The sequence below is a fragment of the Ostrea edulis genome, chromosome 2, assembly GCF_947568905.1.
Source record: "Ostrea edulis chromosome 2, xbOstEdul1.1, whole genome shotgun sequence".
NCBI lineage: Eukaryota > Metazoa > Mollusca > Bivalvia > Ostreida > Ostreidae > Ostrea > Ostrea edulis.
Genome location: NC_079165.1, coordinates 18,713,827 through 18,735,573, shown reverse-complemented (window position 1 = coordinate 18,735,573; position 21,747 = coordinate 18,713,827). Strand labels below are relative to the sequence as shown.

The window sequence follows — 21,747 nt, the reverse complement described above, 5'->3', positions numbered from 1 at the left end:
TCAATTATTGTCTGTCGTGTTTCATACGAATTGCTAGTCCATTATTTATATGCTAAATTTGACTACGGACTACTCTGCTTACCTGATCACAGCGGGTGTGACCGATGAACAGGGAATGCTTACTCCCCCTGGGCACCCTATTCCACCTCTGGTGTGTCTAGGAGTCCATGTTTGTTTTACTCTTAATTTTGTTTTCTTTGTGCGATTTATATTGATCACCCTTTGTTATTTCAAACAAAATGTACATGGCTGTGTCAGTTTCCCGTAATTTTTTAAACTTTGCGTCAAAACGTGTCATCGTGAGAATTCAAAGTTTTACATAGGAATAAGTGAGAAAATCATCTCGAGAATCACAAGGAATCGATTTGTCAATTTCGTATAAAAACGTCCTCATGTAGTTTTCCAAATTTTTACACCATGACTCCCGGGGTTAATTTCTATTTACTCACTATTTAGTATTTGATACTTTGGACTATTTCGTTTTTAATCAAGTTAAATTGATAGTGTTTTTCTTTGGTTGAGAGATACTTTTGACTTGATTGATATTCTAGAACTGACGGAGATATCTGTCCTACTGACTGTATAAGCACAAATCAATAACTATTATGAGAAAGATAAACTGGAACATCCTTGTTTGGTTAGTGTAAAATATTAATGTGACATTGTTGTCGTGCAAATAAGACATGCAGATTGCATATATTATAAAGAACGTTCGAGATATCTCTAGCGTCATCTAGACACTGATTTGTAGTACATCTATTTGCAGGAAGTGTGGCAATGATTAAATCAACAGGAACGAATTACATCAATTATTGGGAGTGAGCTTTTCAGTTTGAAGAAGAAAAATCTCGATTCATGATGTAAGTATTCTGGACATTGGGGACTATAGGAAAGAGAAGATGCCCACAAATTCACGAAACAAGAAACGAAATAACCGACCGCCTCCCACGAGAGAGGCCGAATACAAGATCATGATAGACGCTGTGAATGATGCGTGTCTGGAAATAAGGAAATTCGCCAAAAAGTATCTCAACACAGTTGAAGTGAACTACGAAAGCTGTGCAGCTTGTTTGGACGAGCTGCTGACCAGCTGGGAAATGAAGGCTTCGCAATTCTCTACCTCAAAAGAGTTCTGGGACAAACACAAAATTAAACAAGTTGAGGAGAATATTAGAAAAAAACAAGATTACAAGAATTTAGTGTTTATATGTGAGAGAGCCAGGACATTTGAGCATATGATACCAAACATTCGGGAAAGTCTGGTGGAATGTGCTAGAGACCATCTTTACAAATACTGTCGGAGTTTTATTGAAGAAACTTACGAGGAAATTCAAATTAGACCCATAACTGAGTATGAAGAATTAATATCAACAAGCAAAAAAGAAATCGACCAGAAGATTGCTTCTTTGAACAACAATATATTAAAGTACGGTGAAATGAAATCGCCATTTCGCGATTTTATATTCAAAGGAAACATCCATGCTGCTTTAATGGAAGAAATAAGTGTTCTGAACATCGAAATTGCTCATGCCATCAAGAAATGGATTGCAGACGATGCCTCGTATCCAGAGCGGTTATTACAAGAGATATTTTTCAATAATTCTTACAAGGAAAATCTAGTCGAAAACATCCGAAAGTTAGAAGACGACAAACAAGTGGCAATAAAAAATTTAGAAAAGAGACACAGAGTGAATTATGTAGCGATGAGAGAGCATGTCAACCACAAGAAAGAGAAGCACAAACTCAAAAACAGCTTAGAAACTGTCAACTTGAAATTGGAAAGGTTGGAAAAACAAATAGAAAATAAGCACGTAGAAATCAATGACTTAAAAGACGCTGTGGCGGATAAGACACCAATGGCTCCTAGAGATCGCCAAGAGCTGCGGCGAACATTAGAAAAAGCAGAAGCCGATCTGGATCGTCTAGAAGAGCGGAAGAATGTGATGGAGAGACAACATGGGCGATTAGACCGCGAGCTTAAGAGAGTTTCAGACAGGACATACGAACTCAAGGTCGAGGTTGTGACCAACCGCCACGACCAGGAAGAGATGAAACAGGGAATTCTGGGTATTGAAATAGAAATGAAATCTATCATGGAACGACTGAGCAGCATTGATGAAAAACAAGAAATTCTTAAAAGAGTGAGAGAACTCAAATTGTCTCCAGACACATTAAGGAGGATTAACACCAAAAAACAGGAAATCGGCACAAAAGGTAGTAAGTCACAGAAAAAATCCTATAAAAATGACGTAGTTTTTTTTTTTCAATCCTTCAGAATTCCTTAGAGCTACCTCCACCAACATTAATCTTGTAAGAAATTTATAAGATATTGAAGAGAACTAACGATGTCAATCTGGTTTAGCTCCAGTTAATGATAAAAGATGTACACAAGAGGAATACTGCTAAGTAAAAGCATATAACGATCAAATATCAAGATATTCCTGAAACGTCATCAAATCTAATATTTATCCAAATTATTTAAGCTAGAAGACTGAAAGGTAAATTATGATAACTTTCCTAATGATTACTCTTTCGGTAGAAGTTTTTGTGCGTAACAAGAGCTAAAATAGTTAATTTTAATACTTGTTCTCGGGGTAATTTGCATGTCAGAGAGACAGGGTTTCCTTTGTTTAACTTGCAGACAGATTCTTTGCTGTAGTCACTATGCTTTTAAAAAACGAACAATTAGAATTGCTAGTATTACAGTCATCTTCAGCAGCCAGTGCATGTACTGTAGGACGAAGGTATGAAGCATTCGTAACAGGAATTTGAAAAATAAGAAGAGGAAAAGAAATTATGACACACACACACACACACTTGCGACACAGACAATGTAATTTTTATGTTATCTCTTGCAGATTTTGTAAATTAGTATAAAGTAAATCCACGGTTGTTAAAACTTACATACTTGTGTATTTGATTGAATTTTTTTTTTTATCTTAGTCGGGTGACATTTTGTGGAAAGAGCCACTGATGTTTTTACTCTTTCCAAAGACAAACTGAAGTTTAGTTGCTCTGTCACATAACTAAATTCTGGATCAAACAAGAATGTGCTACTATTACTACTGACTATTTTTAGAATTTTAATCCGATTGAATGGATAATAAGCGCTCTAACATCGTGACCCTCATTCTCAGAGTTTAAAATATTTAGCGATACCTGTCTTTAAGAATAACACAGAGAGATAATTTTTCTTTTAAATCTAGGTTTGACTTCTTTAAGAATAGAATTCGACATGCCAGCATGTTTCTGTTTATTATAAGGAAAGCAGGCATATTTACACAAGTCTCTGCCCTGGAGCTTGACTATTGGGTGTATATAATTCTACGTTTAACGAGGCAGAAAAGTCAAAACACACCATCCCATGCGATCAAACTTTGGACCACTTTCTCGAAGTGGTTGTAGAAAAGGAGAATTCTGAACATTTAAGTGCACTTAAAGTGACATATCGATCCAAGCTAACATGTCTTAAGATTTTGTTACACACCCCTAAAACACAATGGCGCTTGTCTCTAAGTCAGTCAATACACAACACGGTCCGATTCGGGCCATGTAAACACTTCCCCCGAACTATAAGCAATTTGTTTTTCTATAACACATGGGCAGCGACATTCAAAATCAAAAACTTTTTATCTTCATATCTGAGGGGGTGAAATACTTCGGACAACTAAGACAACGTCAACTTTTTAAATCAATAAGGAATTAACACTAATTATCTATTTCTTCTGGTTTTAAATCGATAAGGAATTAACACTAATTATCTATTTCTTCTGTTTTTTTAATACTCAATGACTGCGTTTCACGAAGGTGCTTGAAGTTTTCTTACAATGCACAAAAAAACAGGAACCAAGTTTCGAATGCAAATTTTCCCCTGTATATATAAGATACAACCTCTCTAAACACAAGAAAATGGTATCATTCAGTTTTATTACCTTTACTACAAACTTTGGAATGCTTCTTGTCTTTGCCATTTTCTTTTCTTTTTTCTTTTGTTATCTTTGTAGAGAAATCGCCTTCGCCGTTAGTGCATGCACACCTAGGTACTCTATGCAGCATTAAAGTGCTTTTATATAAACGATACTCATCAGCACTTAACATACAGAGCTTGGAATTATATAGTCAGATTTTAGAGATTGTTTTTATTGTTCTTTTCAAATAACCCGTAATTTGTGTGTGTTGTTCAATTTTAAATGTGATTTTGTTTGCTTCTGTTTTATTCATTTACACAAGGGAAAACGTTAAATACGGAACTTATAAATACTATTAAAATACCAAAAGAAAAGACACACCCCACATTCCCACAACACTTAACAACTCAGCAAACGGTGTGATTTATCAGAGAATAAAAGGTTTTCATACTAACTGCTGCCTTCAATTAATCATGCAATGACATTGCGAAATCCGACTTTTGTCAGATAATGCTTTATGAATGAATACAAATCTTCTTCTTTTTTTAAACCCACATCAACAGTGATCCTTTAAAGTACAAAATGATGATATCAATTAAACCTATCATCGTCAGATTCCACCCGGGGGTCAGTGTTGATGCGAGTGCAGGGGGTTATAATATATCTGATAAATTGCACAGCTGAACTCTATCGACCACTGCGTAACACTGAACAGTCGTATTCGTGCTGATTGCTCAGATAATAGCTGACGTTTTAAAACTGGATATCCATCGATTCTCTGTTGAAAATATACAACTGAAAAGATTCATCGTTTGACATCATGATCTCAAACATGATATCACATTTCATAAAACCAGTCACAAGGAAAGCATGTCTTGTTAACAAAATTTTAATCGTCGTTCAAAGATTAATCAATTAATCATTTCATACTTAAAATATACACATGTCCATCGCTCATCAGATTATGTATTTTAACTTGTTCTGCAATTTGTTTCATAGTCCAAATGGATGACGCTTGCCGGTACGTCGCTTTCCACATAGGGCGGGACTGGAAAAGGCTCTATGATCGTCTGCCCTTTGTTCCCCCACGTGACCCAGACAGACGACAGAAGGATGTGGAAGTCATAGATACCATTTCTGCCCGTCAAGACAAAACCCCCGAGGAATCTGCGCTACGTTCTCTAGAGAAATGGCGCTCATTTAACCGACAGGGTGACATTATCCAACTAATCAAGGGACTTAGAAAATTGAATAAAGTGGAATTAGCTCAGAAACTGGAGAGTAGATTCACGGTGCAGAATGTCTATGGATAAACCTAGCAGTCACACGGGCAAACAGTCTCACTCTCGTTGAATTACAACATACGATGCAAACCAGTTTGTGATAATATAATCTCTAGTCCAGCTTTTCCGTACGCATTTTCTCCAATTCACTCAAGCTGTCCTTCAGTAGTTGACTCATCGTCTCCAATTCCATTATCTGTTAACCAGTCATTTGATTACTTTAAAATTCCCATTGTAGTTTAATGTGTATATATTATCTCTGAACATTGCTGAGATGATTGTGATATTTGCCTCAGTTCATTATTTGAAATTCAAATGATTTATTCATATTAATGGATCATTTCTCGTGATAATGCCTATATAATTGTTTTTGCTGAAGAAGCAGTGTACATTGTACAATAATACCTCTGTTTGAAGTTTCTCTCGTTTTTGTGACGTCATTTTCGACGTTTTCAGCAGTTGACCGATCTTTTTCTCCAATTTCTCCAGTTTCTTGTTTATTTTCTCTTTCTCCATGTTAACATCAATAATGTCCTGTAAAAAGTCAATGAAATAAAAAGTTACAACAAGACCGGTGTACTTTATTGAAAACTTTTGTGAGATTTCTCGGATGAAAAGAGAGATTTTTGAGTGGGGTCTAAATCCTATGGATAACAGGAAAAGTCATTTAGTGAGCAAAATCGAATTAGACCTAACCTATCATTTCAGGAATCATATTCAATATTACTATCATTAACTGAAATACTAAACTGAACATAGTTTCGTACCTTGAAATAAAATTTGAGAAAAATAGCACATACACACACACACTCCCCCCTCAGTCGGGCCAGTTTTGCCAATTCGGAAAGCGAAAAACGAATAAAATTTTGATTTAAACCCACACGAAGTCGTAAGATTTATCTCATACATTGGAAAGGAATTTTTTTGTCCTTTTCACTTTGTCTTGGCGCATTTGAAGCATGGTTACTTCAAATTTCATATTGGAAGAAGGATTTTTGCCACTGACAATAATTATATGCAATTAAGTCACTTGCGTCACTCACGTAACCTGCTATTCGTGTCTATTGTTCGTGCATCGTCCTTTCCGTAATGAAATTCTTTTGTGTCAATTTCAACAAATTTAGTGTTGAGTATCCATGGTCTAAACGGAACAAAAACTCATGAATTTCGCCCCCCCCCCCCCCCTCCCATCACCACCACAAACACACAGCACGGGCCAGTAACAATTTTAAAAATTATGCAATCTTTTAACTGATGATGACTACCGCTTTTAGTAAGAATGCGCAATCAAGACCTCTACAAAATATATGCATCTCACGGCCACGGACTTAGGTGCTAGTGTAACTCTTAATGATTGTAGTGAAAATCCATTATAAAACAAGGGTATACTGTCCCAACAAATAAGTAGCGAGTTAGGCTACTTATGCTCTATCATAAACCACAATTCTATTACTAAAAATTCTACCCCGGTTATTGCAAAGATCAAAGGAATACAGCGGTCATTATTCTGCTATATACCTTCATTACGAGAAAATTGATACTCATTATTGTTTTGCTAATACAACAATAAAGTCGATAACTGAGTATTCAATTTTATATAAAAATCAATCAATATATGTTGTAAAACAGATTCATAAAAGACTGAAGAATATTTATCATTCGATATAAAGCAATTGCCTCCATTCCAAGATCGATACAAATGTAAACATGTTGATGCACAAACAATTATTAGAGTTATGATTAATGCTATTGATGTGTGGCTTCTTGAATGACATGCATCGGTTACATAATTCTGAGTATAATAATGTAAATTTGTAATGCTTCACAGATTTCGTCCAGTAAATGCATACACATTACTTTACTGCAAGGGTCTGATATATTTTCCATCAATGTTTTAGTTTATAATTTAAAACAATTACTTTTGTACCAGTTGATCCATTTTCACAAGGTTTTCTGCACTTTTTATGTAGATTATACTTTAAGATGCTGATGTGAAATTCACTACGTACCTTTCGATAGACCAATGAAGTTTGACTTTCATTCTGATATGACTGACCCACTTTTACATGAGGTATGACATATTTTGTATAAAATTCATTTTCTGCAGTTGGGGAGCTAGTAGAGGACTTGTATTGCTTTTATAGCAAGCCTCCTAACACGCTTGTTTTTCAATAATTCGTGATGCAATGCTTAACAATTTTTAAAACTAGGTCTTTTCCCTATCACAGGACCCATCTAAGTTTGTTCCTTGTATTTACCACTTCCTTTTATTAACAAATATTCTAGCAATCTCTTTTTTTTCTTGAGAGAGAGGGACTGTGTGGGAGACCTAGTATATCTTGATTTATCAATAATGACATTTAACTTACTTCGTGATGGAAAATGCATAAACCTATATTCAGCCTGGTCGGCTTTCTTCTAAAACAGAAATTTGTTTCAATTGATTTTAAAAAGACAATCTTTATGTCCTTACATCATATTGAATGGAATGGCTTCCAGGAGATAAGGTATTGAATTGACAAAAAATAGTCTACCTGAAAAGAAAGAATCACTAATATCATGTCTATAGGGGGACATGCACCACGAAAACGACATAATCAAAAGAATTCAATCTGTTAAAAATGAAGGACTTTTGAACCACACTTTGTTGTAGAATTCTGAATGTGATAGGATATCATTACCTGTTGAGAAATAATTGACATGAATAAGATTGTATGCCATTAAGTGGGCCAAAGTTCTCAATGTACAAACTTAAAGGTGTATTTGATTTCTTAGTCATCTTTTTCTATCTGGAACAAAATGCTGTCAATGTTGCCAGACAGGACAATTCGTAGTCCGGGTGTTCATGGCAAAACTGTATGCTCACGTGCAGTGAACTCTTTAGCAGCACCCTCACAACCTGTGTAATCATTTGTGGGGTGCATTTGTCAAATTATTTTACAGTTGATTTATAGTGGTGGTGGTGGGGAGGGGGAAGGGGGTGCACTTTTACTGATTTTATACATTGTTCCTATTCATGAAGGTTAGATCAGTAAGGATGAAACTTGACAGTGTTAAGGACACTTTATGACAAATCCCAAAAAAGGCTTTCCATTTTTTCCCTTTCATTCGATGCAAAATATTATTGATCTTTTGTGATCTTACTCCGTGCATTACTGACAATACTTCGAGTAACTGTCCCCTTCACCTTCTGCAATTCCTAAGCAGTTTACTACCAATCATTTGCAGATATTCTGTTCAGTGTTGCGACGAAAATTTTCCAAACATTTCCCACAGGGGTTATGAGGAGAAACAATTGAATAACCCTAACCATACCCCTAAATTAACAAACCACATTCTTGACAATATCAGGAGGGGGAGGGGGGGGGTATAAAAATACTGAGATATTTGTAATTTTTACAGGGAGTCTATTTTTCAACTCTGTCGTACAGATACCAATAAACACTGTGAAGAACGACAACCATCCAACAAAACGCGCTACATGTATTTCTTCTAAAACCAAAATTTTACACCAAAAATTTATCATATTCAATTCTACTGTAGATTGTTGTCAAAACATTACTTCATTTGCAGACTATAGTACATGAGTTCTAAGAATAGCTGATTGTGTACGATGTAACAGTACTTATTGCTATCGCACAGAGTGTTAGTCACAACATCCTCTATCATGACTTTAGCTATTCACCTTTAACATTTTCCTTTTTCTGATTAAACTGCTCAAAAGAGTTGTGTTGAGTCATTTTGGTCACTTTCAAACACCAGTCACACGTCTGTGAAATGAGATAATGCCTTGGAGAACTCTGCAAATCCCATTCCATGTTTATCCTCTGGTTGTTACAATATTACTAATACAGGTTATCAGAACAGTAAGAAATCTAAACATAACTAGAGATTAGGCCATTTGTTCTGAAGTCTCCACACTGATTGTTGTTGTCAACTCCCGTCCAATGACACAGCAACACAGGAATGTCTCTGGCCCTGATCAACTGCCAACCCTGCAGGGCCATGACTATTTTCAAGTTAACTAGGTCTTTAATGAAAGCAGAGTATACTAGGCTATGGAACACATGAATTTATGAAACAACAACAGATTTGTATGGGGGAATTAGAGAAAATTCTCAGTAAATTTCATTGATTTGCAAAGATAAAAAGAAAGCTTTTATACATAGTTGCCATTCAATTCTTCCTGAAACATGAATCATAATATCAAAAAGTCAGGGGCTGAATGAATTCACTCTGCAAAATTTTTACTGAATGGCATCCTTTGTGCATCACTATGGTTTTGGAGATCTTTAAATGACTTATTGAGTCAGTACCTTTAAAAAAAAAAAAAATTGTTCCTCTTTTACATAAACTCTGTATGATTATCTCAAACATCTTAGTTAACATATTTTGTAAATTCTTTTTCATTACATGTATATTGTATATTTGTACATACTCTGACCTTATTCTTCCTCAAATGTATGTTATGTAATGCACCTCATGTACCATATATAATTTGTTTGAGCGAATACATGTAAATGAACTTGAACATAAACGAGCTGGCCAGTTCACAAGAAATCACTTTGGCGTGTGAAACAGAAAAAGTTTTTCCAGTCATAAATTAAAATAAGCCTCTGGGTAAACAAGTCTGTGATTCTTGTATCACATAATAACTCGTTATCATATCATGGAGTTTTGTCTATTTGTACACACTAAGCCAATACGAAAAAAGGAGTACCAGAGAAAATTGCCTATACCCCCTCGGCCTGCACATATATCAATCAATCTTGAGAGCAAGACACAGCTTTAAATTAGGCCAAAGATTCATCCACTGTCTCACACAGCCTTTAAATAACGATTGTCACCCCCTTTTCCTTTCCATTTGGTTAATGTGGCCTCCCAAGCAGTCAAAGTTGGTAAAAAGTTACAAAAGAACAACCACAAACCGAGTTAATTACCATGGTCTCCCGACACCCAGGTGTTGTGCTGTCACTGAAAGATTGCAAGATCGTTATCTCTTGTCATATGTCCCCAGAAATCAAAAACCAATACTTTGTCAGGAAATGAAAATACTAAGATGATTTTAGGGGCAACTTTAGTTTCTAGACCTCAGACATTTCTACTTTAAAATGCAATATCTTGTTTGTTTAAATTTCTAACGACTAATGCCTGGGCCAGCCAGCCTCTACACAAACGAATGTCAGTTTGTGTTGAATTTTCTACATAATTCTATACACATCATGCTTCTCTATTCAGAGATGTTTCTTTAAAAATCAAGTATTTTCCATTAATGGGAACAAAGGCATCTAAACTTTGTAAAATTTTGCAATCAAACAAGATATTAACTAGAGATTGCTTTTATGAAAAACAAATCTCTCCCCAGCGTCCCAAATTCAATTAAGTGCTCCAAAGGAAACCTCCTTCCATTTATAAAGGACAATGGAGTGAAATGGAAAATGCTTACTTCTTTAATTATCTACATTGATTAAGTAAATCAGTTTTAGAGTTTCATCAAGTTTTACGATTGCATAAGTGAACAAAAGAGAATTTCCCATGCATTAAGACAAAAACGAAGGGGATGTACATGGAATAATTTTTTGTTGTTAATAAATTACATGTAAAAACTCTTGATTAACAAAAAAGAGCAAATAATTTCATTTCCCAAGTGACGCCTCTCACAAAATTACGCGATAACAAATTCCTTGCATATTTACAGTATCACTCTTTTACCTATTTAGCCTGAAGGGTAGAGAATTTCAAAAATCCAGAAGATTTTTAAAGACTGCAAATTTTTTTTAAAGTATTGACCCCACCCCTCAGCCCCCAGTGACTATCAAATTTACAAATTTTCTTTCCCTTACCCTAATGATATTCCATACCCAAGTTGATGAAAAATGGCAGTTTTGCAAAATCAGATTTTCTGTTTATCTGCTATCATGCTTTCTGTTCACCTTGTACGTTTGAAATTTTCTGGACTTACCATTAGTTGCATGAATAAACCCCAAGATCTTTTCAAAATTTTATATCATAAAGCCTAAAGGCGGAGAAATAAAGCTGTAGCTTATTTTACATTACACGCACGTATTGTATTAAAGCACCTTATGTCATTAATAAATACAGAAGTTGTGGATGTGTGTAATGAAATACAAAGTATAAATTTGAATTGTTTGAGTCAATTCAAACTGTACATTAAATATTTTAGAAATATTATAACATTATTATAATATTTGGTTGGTACACTGAAAGAATGAAAGTACATGTACTTTCTTCTCTCTCTCTCAACAATGGTCAAAAGTGTGCAGATCATGATCTGCGTACTGTGGAATAATTTTAATTCGTGGGGGCCAATGTTCGTGGGTAAGCAAAATTTTACTAGTTTCTAGGGGACGATATTTCGTGGGTAAGCGATATGATGTCACAAGGAGAGATAATTCTACTTGATTTAAAAAATGTTCGAGGACACGTAAATTTGTGGGTAAGAGTGACCCATGAAATCCATGAACATCAATCCCCCACGAATTTATAAAGTAAACAATTACTTGGCAAGGTGAGAGCGTGGACAGCCTGTAGGCTATTAGTGGGACGGATTCATTTCAGAAATAAACAGTTACATAGTGAGGTGAGAGCGTGGACAACCTGTAGGCTATTAGTGGGACGGATTCAGAAACAAACAGTTACATAGTGAGGTGAGAGCGTGGACAACCTGTAGGCTATTAGTGGGACGGATTCAGAAATAAACAGTTACATAGTGAGGTGAGAGCGTGGACAACCTGTAGGCTATTAGTGGGACGGATTCAGAAATAAACAGTTACATAGTGAGGTGAGAGCGTGGACAGCCTGTAGGCTATTAGTGGGACGGATTCATTTCAGAAATAAACAGTTACATTGTGAGGTGAGAGCGTGGACAACCTGTAGGCTATTAGTGGGACGGATTCAGAAATAAACAGTTACATAGTGAGATGAGAGCGTGGACAACCTGTAAGCTATTAGTGGGACGGATTCAGAAATAAACAGTTACATAGTGAGGTGAGAGCGTGGACAACCTGTAAGCTATTAGTGGGACGGATTCAGAAATAAACAGTTACATAGTGAGGTGAGAGCGTGGACAACCTGTAAGCTATTAGTGGGACGGATTCAGAAATAAACAGTTACATAGTGAGGTGAGAGCGTGGACAACCTGTAGGCTATTAGTGGGACGGATTCAGAAATAAACAGTTACATAGTGAGGTGAGAGCGTGGACAACCTGTAGGCTATTAGTGGGACGGATTCAGAAATAAACAGTTACATAGTGAGGTGAGAGCGTGGACAGCCTGTAGGCTATTAGTGGGACGGATTCAAAAGTAAAGAGGAAACAATAGAGAGAACCACTCTGAACAACGGAAGGGTGGTGGTAAAATTTCATGTTTAACATAAAATCATTTAGATACAATTATACACATACAATGTCAATCATTACATGTCAAAAGATTCATGGGGCCAACGCAAAAAATGAGCAAAGAAATTAATAATTTGACATTGAGGTCCAGATCATGAGTATGTAAATGTGATAATACCGATAGTGTTAGAACTATATCCTGAACTTCATCTATCTACAAATGTCAAAGACTAGGGTGCTACAGTCCTGCAGCTATTATCATACTTGAAATGAACATTCAAATCTATTTTATATATACAAGTAGATATTGAATGTTACAAATCTGTTAACAATGAATTTGTATCCTCCATAAACACGGGAAATTGAATTGCAATAAAGAATGACAACTGTTCAAGCACGAGATCAAGTCCCCTCAAACATGCTTATTTTTCTCCAACCAAAATCTGACCCCACGAATGTCTGTCATCCTACAATATAAACAACATACCTTCAAAATGATGCCAATGTCGATATTGTTTTCAAGGTGATACAAGGTGCAGTCTGCTGGCATTTCCTTGGCAACCATTTCAACAGATTTACTTCGAGATATGACCTGTAGAGCCTGAATCAAGCCAGGTGTGTTTAAACTGCTCTCCTGGGGCACTCTTACATAAACTGAAATAAACATTAAAAAAAATTATTTATTGTTAAAAACAAATGTTTCCCCAGCTTCCCAAATTGAAAGTGTTCCACATCACCCCCCCCCCCCCCCCCCCCCCCCCCCCCTTCCTCCCCTTAATGTACTGCATGGTATGGAGGAGAAAGCATAAGCAGGAAAATAACAGACGTTATGAACTGCACTTTGTGCATCGAGGAAAAAGATGGAGAAAAGATTCAACATCAATGTGACCATTGTCATTGCTGTGTAGCCTGTGTATGATACAAAAATAATGACTGGTATTCAATTTCAATTCTTTTATTCCTTATGCATTACAGCATATTGGTTAATAAACCGTTATATAACACCCAGAAGGTGCAAATATCGGTCATAATCTACAGCGTATAGTAAGAGACAGGTTCTCTATTGACAACAGGAGTAAAGTAAGTTCATTAGAATATATAAATTATTATAATATACATGTACTGTGATACCTTTACAGATGTATATATATATTTGGGCATATTACATTTATTACTAAAAAAATTGACGTGTCTTACTTTGTTAAAAGATTATCACGATAAATGAATGCTTTTTACAGAATTTTGCCTAGGTTCCTTGAGGTTATTAATACTAAGTAACTGTACGAGTTTGAATGCACGCGGCTTTTCCCAGTAATACGGCTTGATGTACTTTTTTCTTAACTCACAGTACGAAGGACATACGAGTATTAAATGAAATTCATCCTCAATGGATGTTTTACATAATCTACACACTCTTTTACAATTAGGAATCTTAAAACGTCTTCCCCTTTCAACTTCTAACATATGTGAAGACCTTGTTTTAGAAATAAATTTTTGAAATCTTGGCTCTAGATTTTTAGTCAAGTAATATTGTAGATCATGATTATCCACCAAGTGCCTATATAAAAAACATTTACTCGACTCTAATGTGGACAAAACATGCTGAAGTAACAGAAGGAAAGTGAACATACTCCTGTATAGGAAAAAGAAAACTATAAAACACCACTCTTTGATCCACTGTAAATTGTAGGAAAACATTAGATCCCTGGGTCAGAATATTTGTGAATATCATTAAATGATAATGAAGTATTGTACAAAATTTCAAATCTATCTGATAAACCATATAGGAGAAGTGATCACAAGCTATTATACATCCTCCACTCCTCTTAGATCCACTTAGATCCACTGTAACATTTAGATCCTCACATTCCGACACTATGTACATCTACAAATGGCAATGAAGCAAGATTTGTAACTGACAGATGGACAGACTGACAGAAATGTCTCCTCCTTGAAGAGGGGAGACATCAATAATCAAATATCAATAATAAATATTTTGTATCTGACCCAAATTGAAATTCTAGCTGTTTCCCCTTTTAAACTGACCCCCCAAAAATACCCTAATTAAAAGAAATTGTTGCTGTATTTCTTTTTAGTATTAAATAAATTCTTTGAAAAGTACTAATTACTGGTAAGTTGCTTAGCAACAAAGGTGATCTGCAAAAATTTAATTCACACAAAAAAATCTATTGAGTTAATTTTGCTAAAAAATAAAAAAGTAAATCTATCCCAAAATTTTCTGATTTCCAACACTGACAACTTTCCATAATCCATAACTCAAAGGTGAGAATAAAGTGTTCCCTGGGATATTGATTTTTATAAACTTTCTATCAATATTGTGCATCTCTTGTGAAACATTTGTTCCACCTACACTTGTAATTACTTCATGGAAACTGATATTTAAAATAGCTAGCTGATGTCTGCAAACTTTTGTATCATCAAACTTTAGAACAATCAATATAATTCAGTTTTCAAGCGTAATAAAATTTGGCCATCATACTGAATTCCACATACTGCTGTTTCATGCAGCAAATTTTTGTCCTTTTTTATTTGTCCTTGCTTGATTCACAGAGCATGCAGTGTATAAAGTTATGGGCAAGGTTAAGGTTTTGTACAGACAGGACAAAAACAATATGTGCCCCCCCCCCCTCCCCTTCTCCTTGTCTAAAGTCACTGGGGGCATAATAAGAAACTCGAACATTTGTATTTCGATATGATTTACTGTGGCCCTCTTACTCTTGAAAAGTGTTTTAATCAATCTTGTGAATATTCCCATCTAAAATTTTGATCTCCTATTGTGGCCCTAACATACCCCTGGGGCCCCTGATGTGAACAAACTTGAATTTGAAGTAAATGAAGATGCTTGCATATTAATATGACTAATCATAGTCCTGTTGTTGTCGATATGAAGATCTTTAACCATGCTTCCCTATAAATTCTAGGTAAAACATTGATCCCTTATTGTAGCCCCAACCTAACTATGGGGGTCATGATTTGAACAAACTTGAATCTGCACTACCTGGGGATGCTTGCATATCAATAAGACTAATCATGGCCCTGTTCTTGAGAAGAAGATTTCTAAAACAGATTTTTCCTATATATCCCCATGTAAAATTTGATCACTTAATGTCGCCCCATTGTATACCCTGGGGTCATGATTTGTACTTCAAGTCAGGAAGCTTTCATGTAAATATCAACTTTTCTGGTCCAGTGGTTCTTGAGAAAATTTTTAAATGACCCCATCCTATTTCTGCATTTTTGTGATTATTTCCTCTTTGAAAAACTTGAAACTCTTTCACCCAAGGATGATTTGTGCCAAGTTTGACTGAAATTGACCCGGTGGTTCTGGAAAAGAAGATGAAAATGTGAAAAGTTTACAAACAAACGGACAGACGGCCAGGCGGACAGATGACAGACAAAAGGCGATTAGAAAAGCTCACTTGACCTTTCAGCTCAGGTGAGCTAAAAATACTGTATCAGAAATTCAAATATTTATCTTGGTCATATATCTGAAAAATACATCGCACTCAGTATCTGAAAAAAGTTACAGTCTGCATGTATTTCTCTAAGTAGAGTTTAGACTCTAGGTCAGAGTCCACATCTAAAGCATGCATAGCAAGCACAGTACTCCACACCACCAGATGTAACGTCCATTCAAGTCCAGGTAGGGCCTCAAAGGTACAATGTAATTGTGACTGAGCCCAGAAACTTAACCAGCTCCAAAAATTCAGCATCTGAAGTGTAAGCAGTATAGAACACCATACATCCCTAGATATGTAAGCTTGGTCTAGGTGAAGCTGTAGATTGAGTCTATAAACTTTCATCAGAATACTGCCATAGAGTGTGTGTGCATGTATGTTATAAAAAGTAAATTTTTGAGAGGATCTAATTTCTGTCATACCAACATGCCCAAAATTTCAAATCCTCCACAAGTAACAGAATGTGCCCTGACAACCCCCTCCAATCATTAAACAGAATGTGCCCTGACAACCCCCTCCAATCATTAAACAGAATGTGCCCTGACAACCCCCTCCAATCATTAAACAGAATGTGCTCTGACAACCCCCTCCAATCATTAAACAGAATGTGATTAAACAGAATGTGCCCTGACAACCCCCTCCAATCATTAAACAGAATGTGCCCTGACAACCCCCTCCAATCATTAAACAGAATGTCCCCTGACAACCCCCTCCAATCATTAAACAGAATGTGCACTGACAACCCCCTCCAATCATTAAATCAAAATTCCAACATGCTGATTTTACCTTGAACCCCAAAATATGATCCTTTGAAAATGATTAAACCAACCTGCACATTGAATATTACACAATGCATGGCTGGTGTCTGCTGGTGCTCAAGAGCTCTTAATCAAATCCCAGGTTTTATTGATCAATTCATATGGTAACAAGTAAGAATCTGTAACTCTTTGATATAAAAAAAACATCTGCAGACGAAATGGAAGAAGTCCAGAACAATGAAAATTCTGTAAAAAATTTCCAAGGCTCATATTTAACTCTACTGGAAAGGTCTATCATAATCAAACTGCACCTTTCATCTGAAAGTTACCAATATATGGTTACATTTTAAAAAGCTGCTTATCAAAAGATTTGCAAGCACATATTAAAAAAGTAAAGAAAACTATTCATTACATCTGTCACTATGCGTCATTCACAAACTGGAACATTTTTAAAATCATTTTATCTTCTTCACTGAAACTACTGATTCAGAACCACTGTTTGATACAGAGAACCTTAGTGTGGTCCAATGATCCCTTTCAATTACTGTTATAGCTTCACATAAAGTTATAATAAGTTAATCGACATTATACCAATCAACTTTTATTTCTGAAATTAAGCTGAAAAATTCCAGTGTAACTTCTCACAATCATATGAGTTCATTCATACCAAATACATGTAACTTTGACAGATTTAAATGTAACAATTCCTGGATCATTAAAGATATTTTACATTTCTTTTTTCATAGGAGCTACAATACATGTACCTGTTAAAACAATGCAAAGTTATGTACTTAAACCAATTCATGTATTTTGATTTTGGACATTTTATATTTCAAATGAATGTAAATTCATGGTTCTGCTGTAAGCATATGTGATGAGTGTTATTGTGAACATGACCTTTGATCTAGTGCCCCCAAATCTGCATGTGTTTTTCTTTAACCCTAACTTCCTTCTCTGTATTGAATATGAAGTCAGCAGGTTGAGCAATACCAGCGGTATCACATCATCAAATCCCAAATTATTTTCTCTTTGTGACCTTCACCTTTGACCTAGTATTCTAAAAATAAAAGTTAAAAGCATCTCTCTGACGATCATCCATTTGAAGCATCAAAATGAAACCCCTGCTTTGAATTTTACTGTCTGATGAATCACACATCCCAAAAGTAAATTCACTCGAGATCTTGACCTTTGACCTCAAAATTTGTAGATGTCTTCCTCTGACCATTGTGTACTTACTGAATATAGAGTCTACAGTTTGAATAACAATCGAGACATTGCATTACCTAGATGTGTTGATGGACCAACAGAAAGACAGATGGAAACAGTGATCACTAAATGGCTTCTGTATTTCTGATGTGGGGCCCTAAATATTAACCTGTCTATGCAACTTTCATATCAATTAATATATATCTGTAAGTTTGTGCATGATTACAGCTGTTTCAAATATGTTAACTATGCTAGAAGAAGTTTTGCTCTGACACAAGGGAGACAACCCACAACACCTCCTCACTGAACACTGCAGTAGAGTATACTCCACAAGTAACAGTACAGAGTTTTACCTACTCATTTTTTTTTTTTTTTACAATGTTAAACTTCTTTTCAAAGAAAATACTGTGATATCTAAAAGACATAATTCAGAAGTTTTAATACCAGTTTTGCTTTTAGTCTGCAGCGACCAAGAAGATAATGGGACTTTGTGATGCTGCCATTGACAATTAGATGTGTTTTTCAAAAGAAACTTGAACATTTATCATCCACTGTATAATTATAAAGAAACATCAAACAGTGTTCTACCACATCTTTTATGTAATCTGTAAATTGATGCTGTGGTTGAAATTACCTGTTAAAAATATTGGGGCATCCTGTAATTTTCGAAGCAATATTTGCCTAAGATTACAGGTGATAAATCAATAGTTATTACAAGCCAAGGTATTGTTAATCTGGCTTCAACATACACAAAGCTTGCACAACATAGATTTCCTTTTGTCTGCCGATTACCACGACAGCAGATTGCATTAAATGACCCTAACCTTTGAGTACGTTGCTTTTGATGCTGTATCCGTTGGCCACGGAGAGGACGTGCGTCGCTACGGCTTTCACTCTCTCTACTGCCGCCTCCAACTCCAGATCTCGGAACGGAATCTAAATGGAATAAGGATAAAGAGATATAGATTGAATGTTTCAGTGAAGATGACATATTACTCTTCTACAAATATTCAATCCAAATATAAAGACAATATATTTATGATTAAATGTGTATACATAAGCCTCTCTCAAATATTGTGTGGTTAGAACACATTCCCTCATACAAGTATTTCAAACTGAATGCTTTTCAATCAAGAAATTAATTTCATTTTTGAATATCATAAGGGTATGAACGGCAGTGCTTCACACTGGCCATATTTCGTTATAGCACCTCATGTATTTTCAAAATTGAAGTTTATTTCTTATATTTACAATCTACTTTCATTTCTGCTGAAATTTCCTGCCATAAAAATAGACGTATATATTTATTAAGATTCATACGTGCAGTCTTCACAACTGCAGCGCATTCACAACAAAATGGCTATTATTACAATTCGTAGAAATATTTCTATTTAGCACATACTCAGTGTGTAAAGAAAAACTCTATCACATTAGCTAACTCAACAGCTACTAGCTTACAATTATACTTGCATCATCAAAAACGTGGCAAAATATAATACATGTACGATACAGAATACATTTGACTATGCTGGGAATGCTCTTACATCATCAGTTTCTGGGTACTTGGCAACACAAACACTGACTTCCTTGTCTACAATGGGCAATCTCTGGAACAGCTCCTCTGACAGGTACGGCATGAAGGGACTGAGGGCTCGTAAAAATGTGTCAACACACAGACACAAAATCTGCAGCGTGGCCTCTCTCTTTTCAACACTTTCACTATTCATAATTGGCTTTGAATATTCCTGAAAGTAGCAATCATTTTGCTTTTTGGATTTTTTTCAATATCTAAAAGCAGATACAAACTAATATAAAACTAAAATTTGTTGGCTTTAGCACATGCCCCAGCCAGGTCTGTAATCTATATATCAAAGATAGATAAAAATATCAATATACAACTCTAAAATATTAAAAAGTCTGGTAAACTGTGCGGTTTTTTTTTTGTCAAACTAGGAAAGACTATGAACTGCAAGAGCATTTGAAATTCCCAGTTAATAAAGTTGTTAGATCAAACTTAACAAAACTCAGAATCTCATCAAACCCTTTAGGAATTGAAACTGGTAGATATTCAAGACTTTGTACCCTGAAAGTCTTTAAATTGTAATTTTTGCGATTCTGTGGAAGAAGGTGAATCGTATTTTATTTATGACTGTAATAATACATGTACACAGATTTAAGATTTACCCAAACAATTGCTGCACGTTTAACAATTCTATTTTTTTTTTAAAAGAAAAACTTTGTAAAGAGTTGTGTAACCCTGAAAATGTTGATCAAACTAGGAAACTACGAATATTTACACGAGTGATTTGAAATACAGAAGTAGAGTAAAAACTGAACAATGATAAGCTACCTTTGTACCTGTAGCTCAACATTTGCACCAATGCAGCACCTTGGTGATATACTTGTAATTGTTACAACTTCTTGTAAACTTAGTAGGCAGGTTATGAATTTCTTTTTGTAACTTTGTGTCTTATGTGATTCAATGCCAATATGTTTGGTGAATAAATTTTAAGGATTTTTTCCTAGATAAAACTTTGTTCCAATATTGTGGCCCCAAACTAACCCCTTAGGTCATGATTTGAACTAACTGGAATCTACACTGCCTGGGGATGCTTGCATATTAACATAACTAATCATGGCTGTGTTATTATAGAGAAGATTTTTAATGATATTTTTTATATACACTGTATCCCCATGTAAAACTTTGATCCCCTATTGTGGTTTCACCATACCCCCAAGGACCCAATTTGAACAATTTCAAATCTCCACTCATTAAGGAGGCTTTCACATAAGTTTGGTCTTTTCTGGTCAAGTGGTTTTTGAGAAGAGGATTATTAAAAGATGCCACCATATTTTTACTATTTTACAAAGCTGTATGGTCCGATGTTCATCTATCATGTTTTGTACAGAATTACTTTAAAGGGGAAGGCAACTCCCAAAACATTTACATAATAAATTAATTATATGATAAACATTTACATAATAAATTATAGGATTTAAAATTATATAAACATTTGTCATACTATTCTGTTGATATATGGTCTAGATAAGCTTCAGTACTAATTTGAAAACATTAAAAATTGAAATTCCCACCATCTATAAAGGCTGTCATGATGTGGAACTCTTTCGCATTCAAGACCACAAAAATCAATAATTTTGAGGTCACAATATCTGCTCCGGTTTTGATGAGTTAAGGTCATCAAAAGATGTGCATGTGGCAGATTTTACGAATAAAAAGATTGATGCCTTCCTGTCAAGCTGTTGTTAATTGCACTAATGCAAGGGGAGATGTGGAAAGTTTTTTTCTCTCGAAATTTCTGACCCAACCAAGTCATCTGAAAAAACTGTGGATCCGTCATTTGCGTAATGACAAGTTGAGGTTCGAGACATTTGTATGAAGAAACGTGTACCGTCTGCCTAGTTGGTGACTCGACTGAACGTCTTGTTTTCTCGATTTCTTCTTGCGAAAGAGCAGGCTCAAATCTATACAACTCCAAACTTAACTGTTCGTGACTTGTCATGTTTACAGTACCACTGATGAAATAAACTGGAACCGACGGTGTGATGTCATAAATTAAACTTTAATGGCCGCTCTCTTAGCAGTGGGTAATTCAAAATAAATGATAGATTAATATTGATTTAATCCTTAAGCAAGGATTTTTGTTGTTAAAGACTGTCATTTACGATATAAGCAAGTAATACTTTCTTCATAAAAGCAACAATGTGGTTAGGGTTGCCTTTCCCTTTAATGCAGA

The 21,747-nt window shown here is 35.3% G+C and overlaps 2 protein-coding genes across 7 annotated transcripts in view; one reads left to right on the top strand and one right to left on the bottom strand.

Moving 5' to 3' along the window:
- Window positions 1–5,762, top strand: part of LOC125682163 (uncharacterized) — an 11,749-nt gene extending 5,987 nt beyond the window's left edge. For 2 of the 5 annotated variants that reach the window (XM_048922556.2, XM_048922554.2), the window contains exons 2-4: window positions 767–2,214; window positions 2,484–2,498; window positions 4,908–5,762. In XM_048922556.2, the coding sequence (XP_048778513.1) occupies window positions 900–2,214; window positions 2,484–2,498; window positions 4,908–5,221 (1,644 nt within the window). In that variant the 5' untranslated portion in view covers window positions 767–899 and the 3' untranslated portion in view covers window positions 5,222–5,762. Of the gene's footprint in view, window positions 1–766; window positions 2,215–2,483; window positions 2,499–4,004; window positions 4,041–4,907 lie in introns of all 5 variants that reach the window. The other 3 variants (XM_056156274.1, XM_048922557.2, XM_056156275.1) reach the window with 2 other exon arrangements.
- LOC125682162 (valine--tRNA ligase-like) overlaps window positions 4,782–21,747 on the bottom strand; it is a 47,233-nt gene continuing 30,267 nt past the window's right edge. Inside the window, exons 19-23 of one of the 2 annotated variants that reach the window (XM_056156273.1) lie at window positions 19,537–19,737; window positions 18,817–18,928; window positions 13,037–13,203; window positions 5,597–5,725; window positions 4,782–5,387 (exon numbers count right to left, since the gene is read on the bottom strand). In XM_056156273.1, the coding sequence (XP_056012248.1) occupies window positions 5,304–5,387; window positions 5,597–5,725; window positions 13,037–13,203; window positions 18,817–18,928; window positions 19,537–19,737 (693 nt within the window). In that variant the 3' untranslated portion in view covers window positions 4,782–5,303. Of the gene's footprint in view, window positions 5,388–5,596; window positions 5,726–7,560; window positions 7,610–13,036; window positions 13,204–18,816; window positions 18,929–19,536; window positions 19,738–21,747 lie in introns of those variants that run through there. The other variant, XM_048922553.2, reaches the window with a different exon arrangement.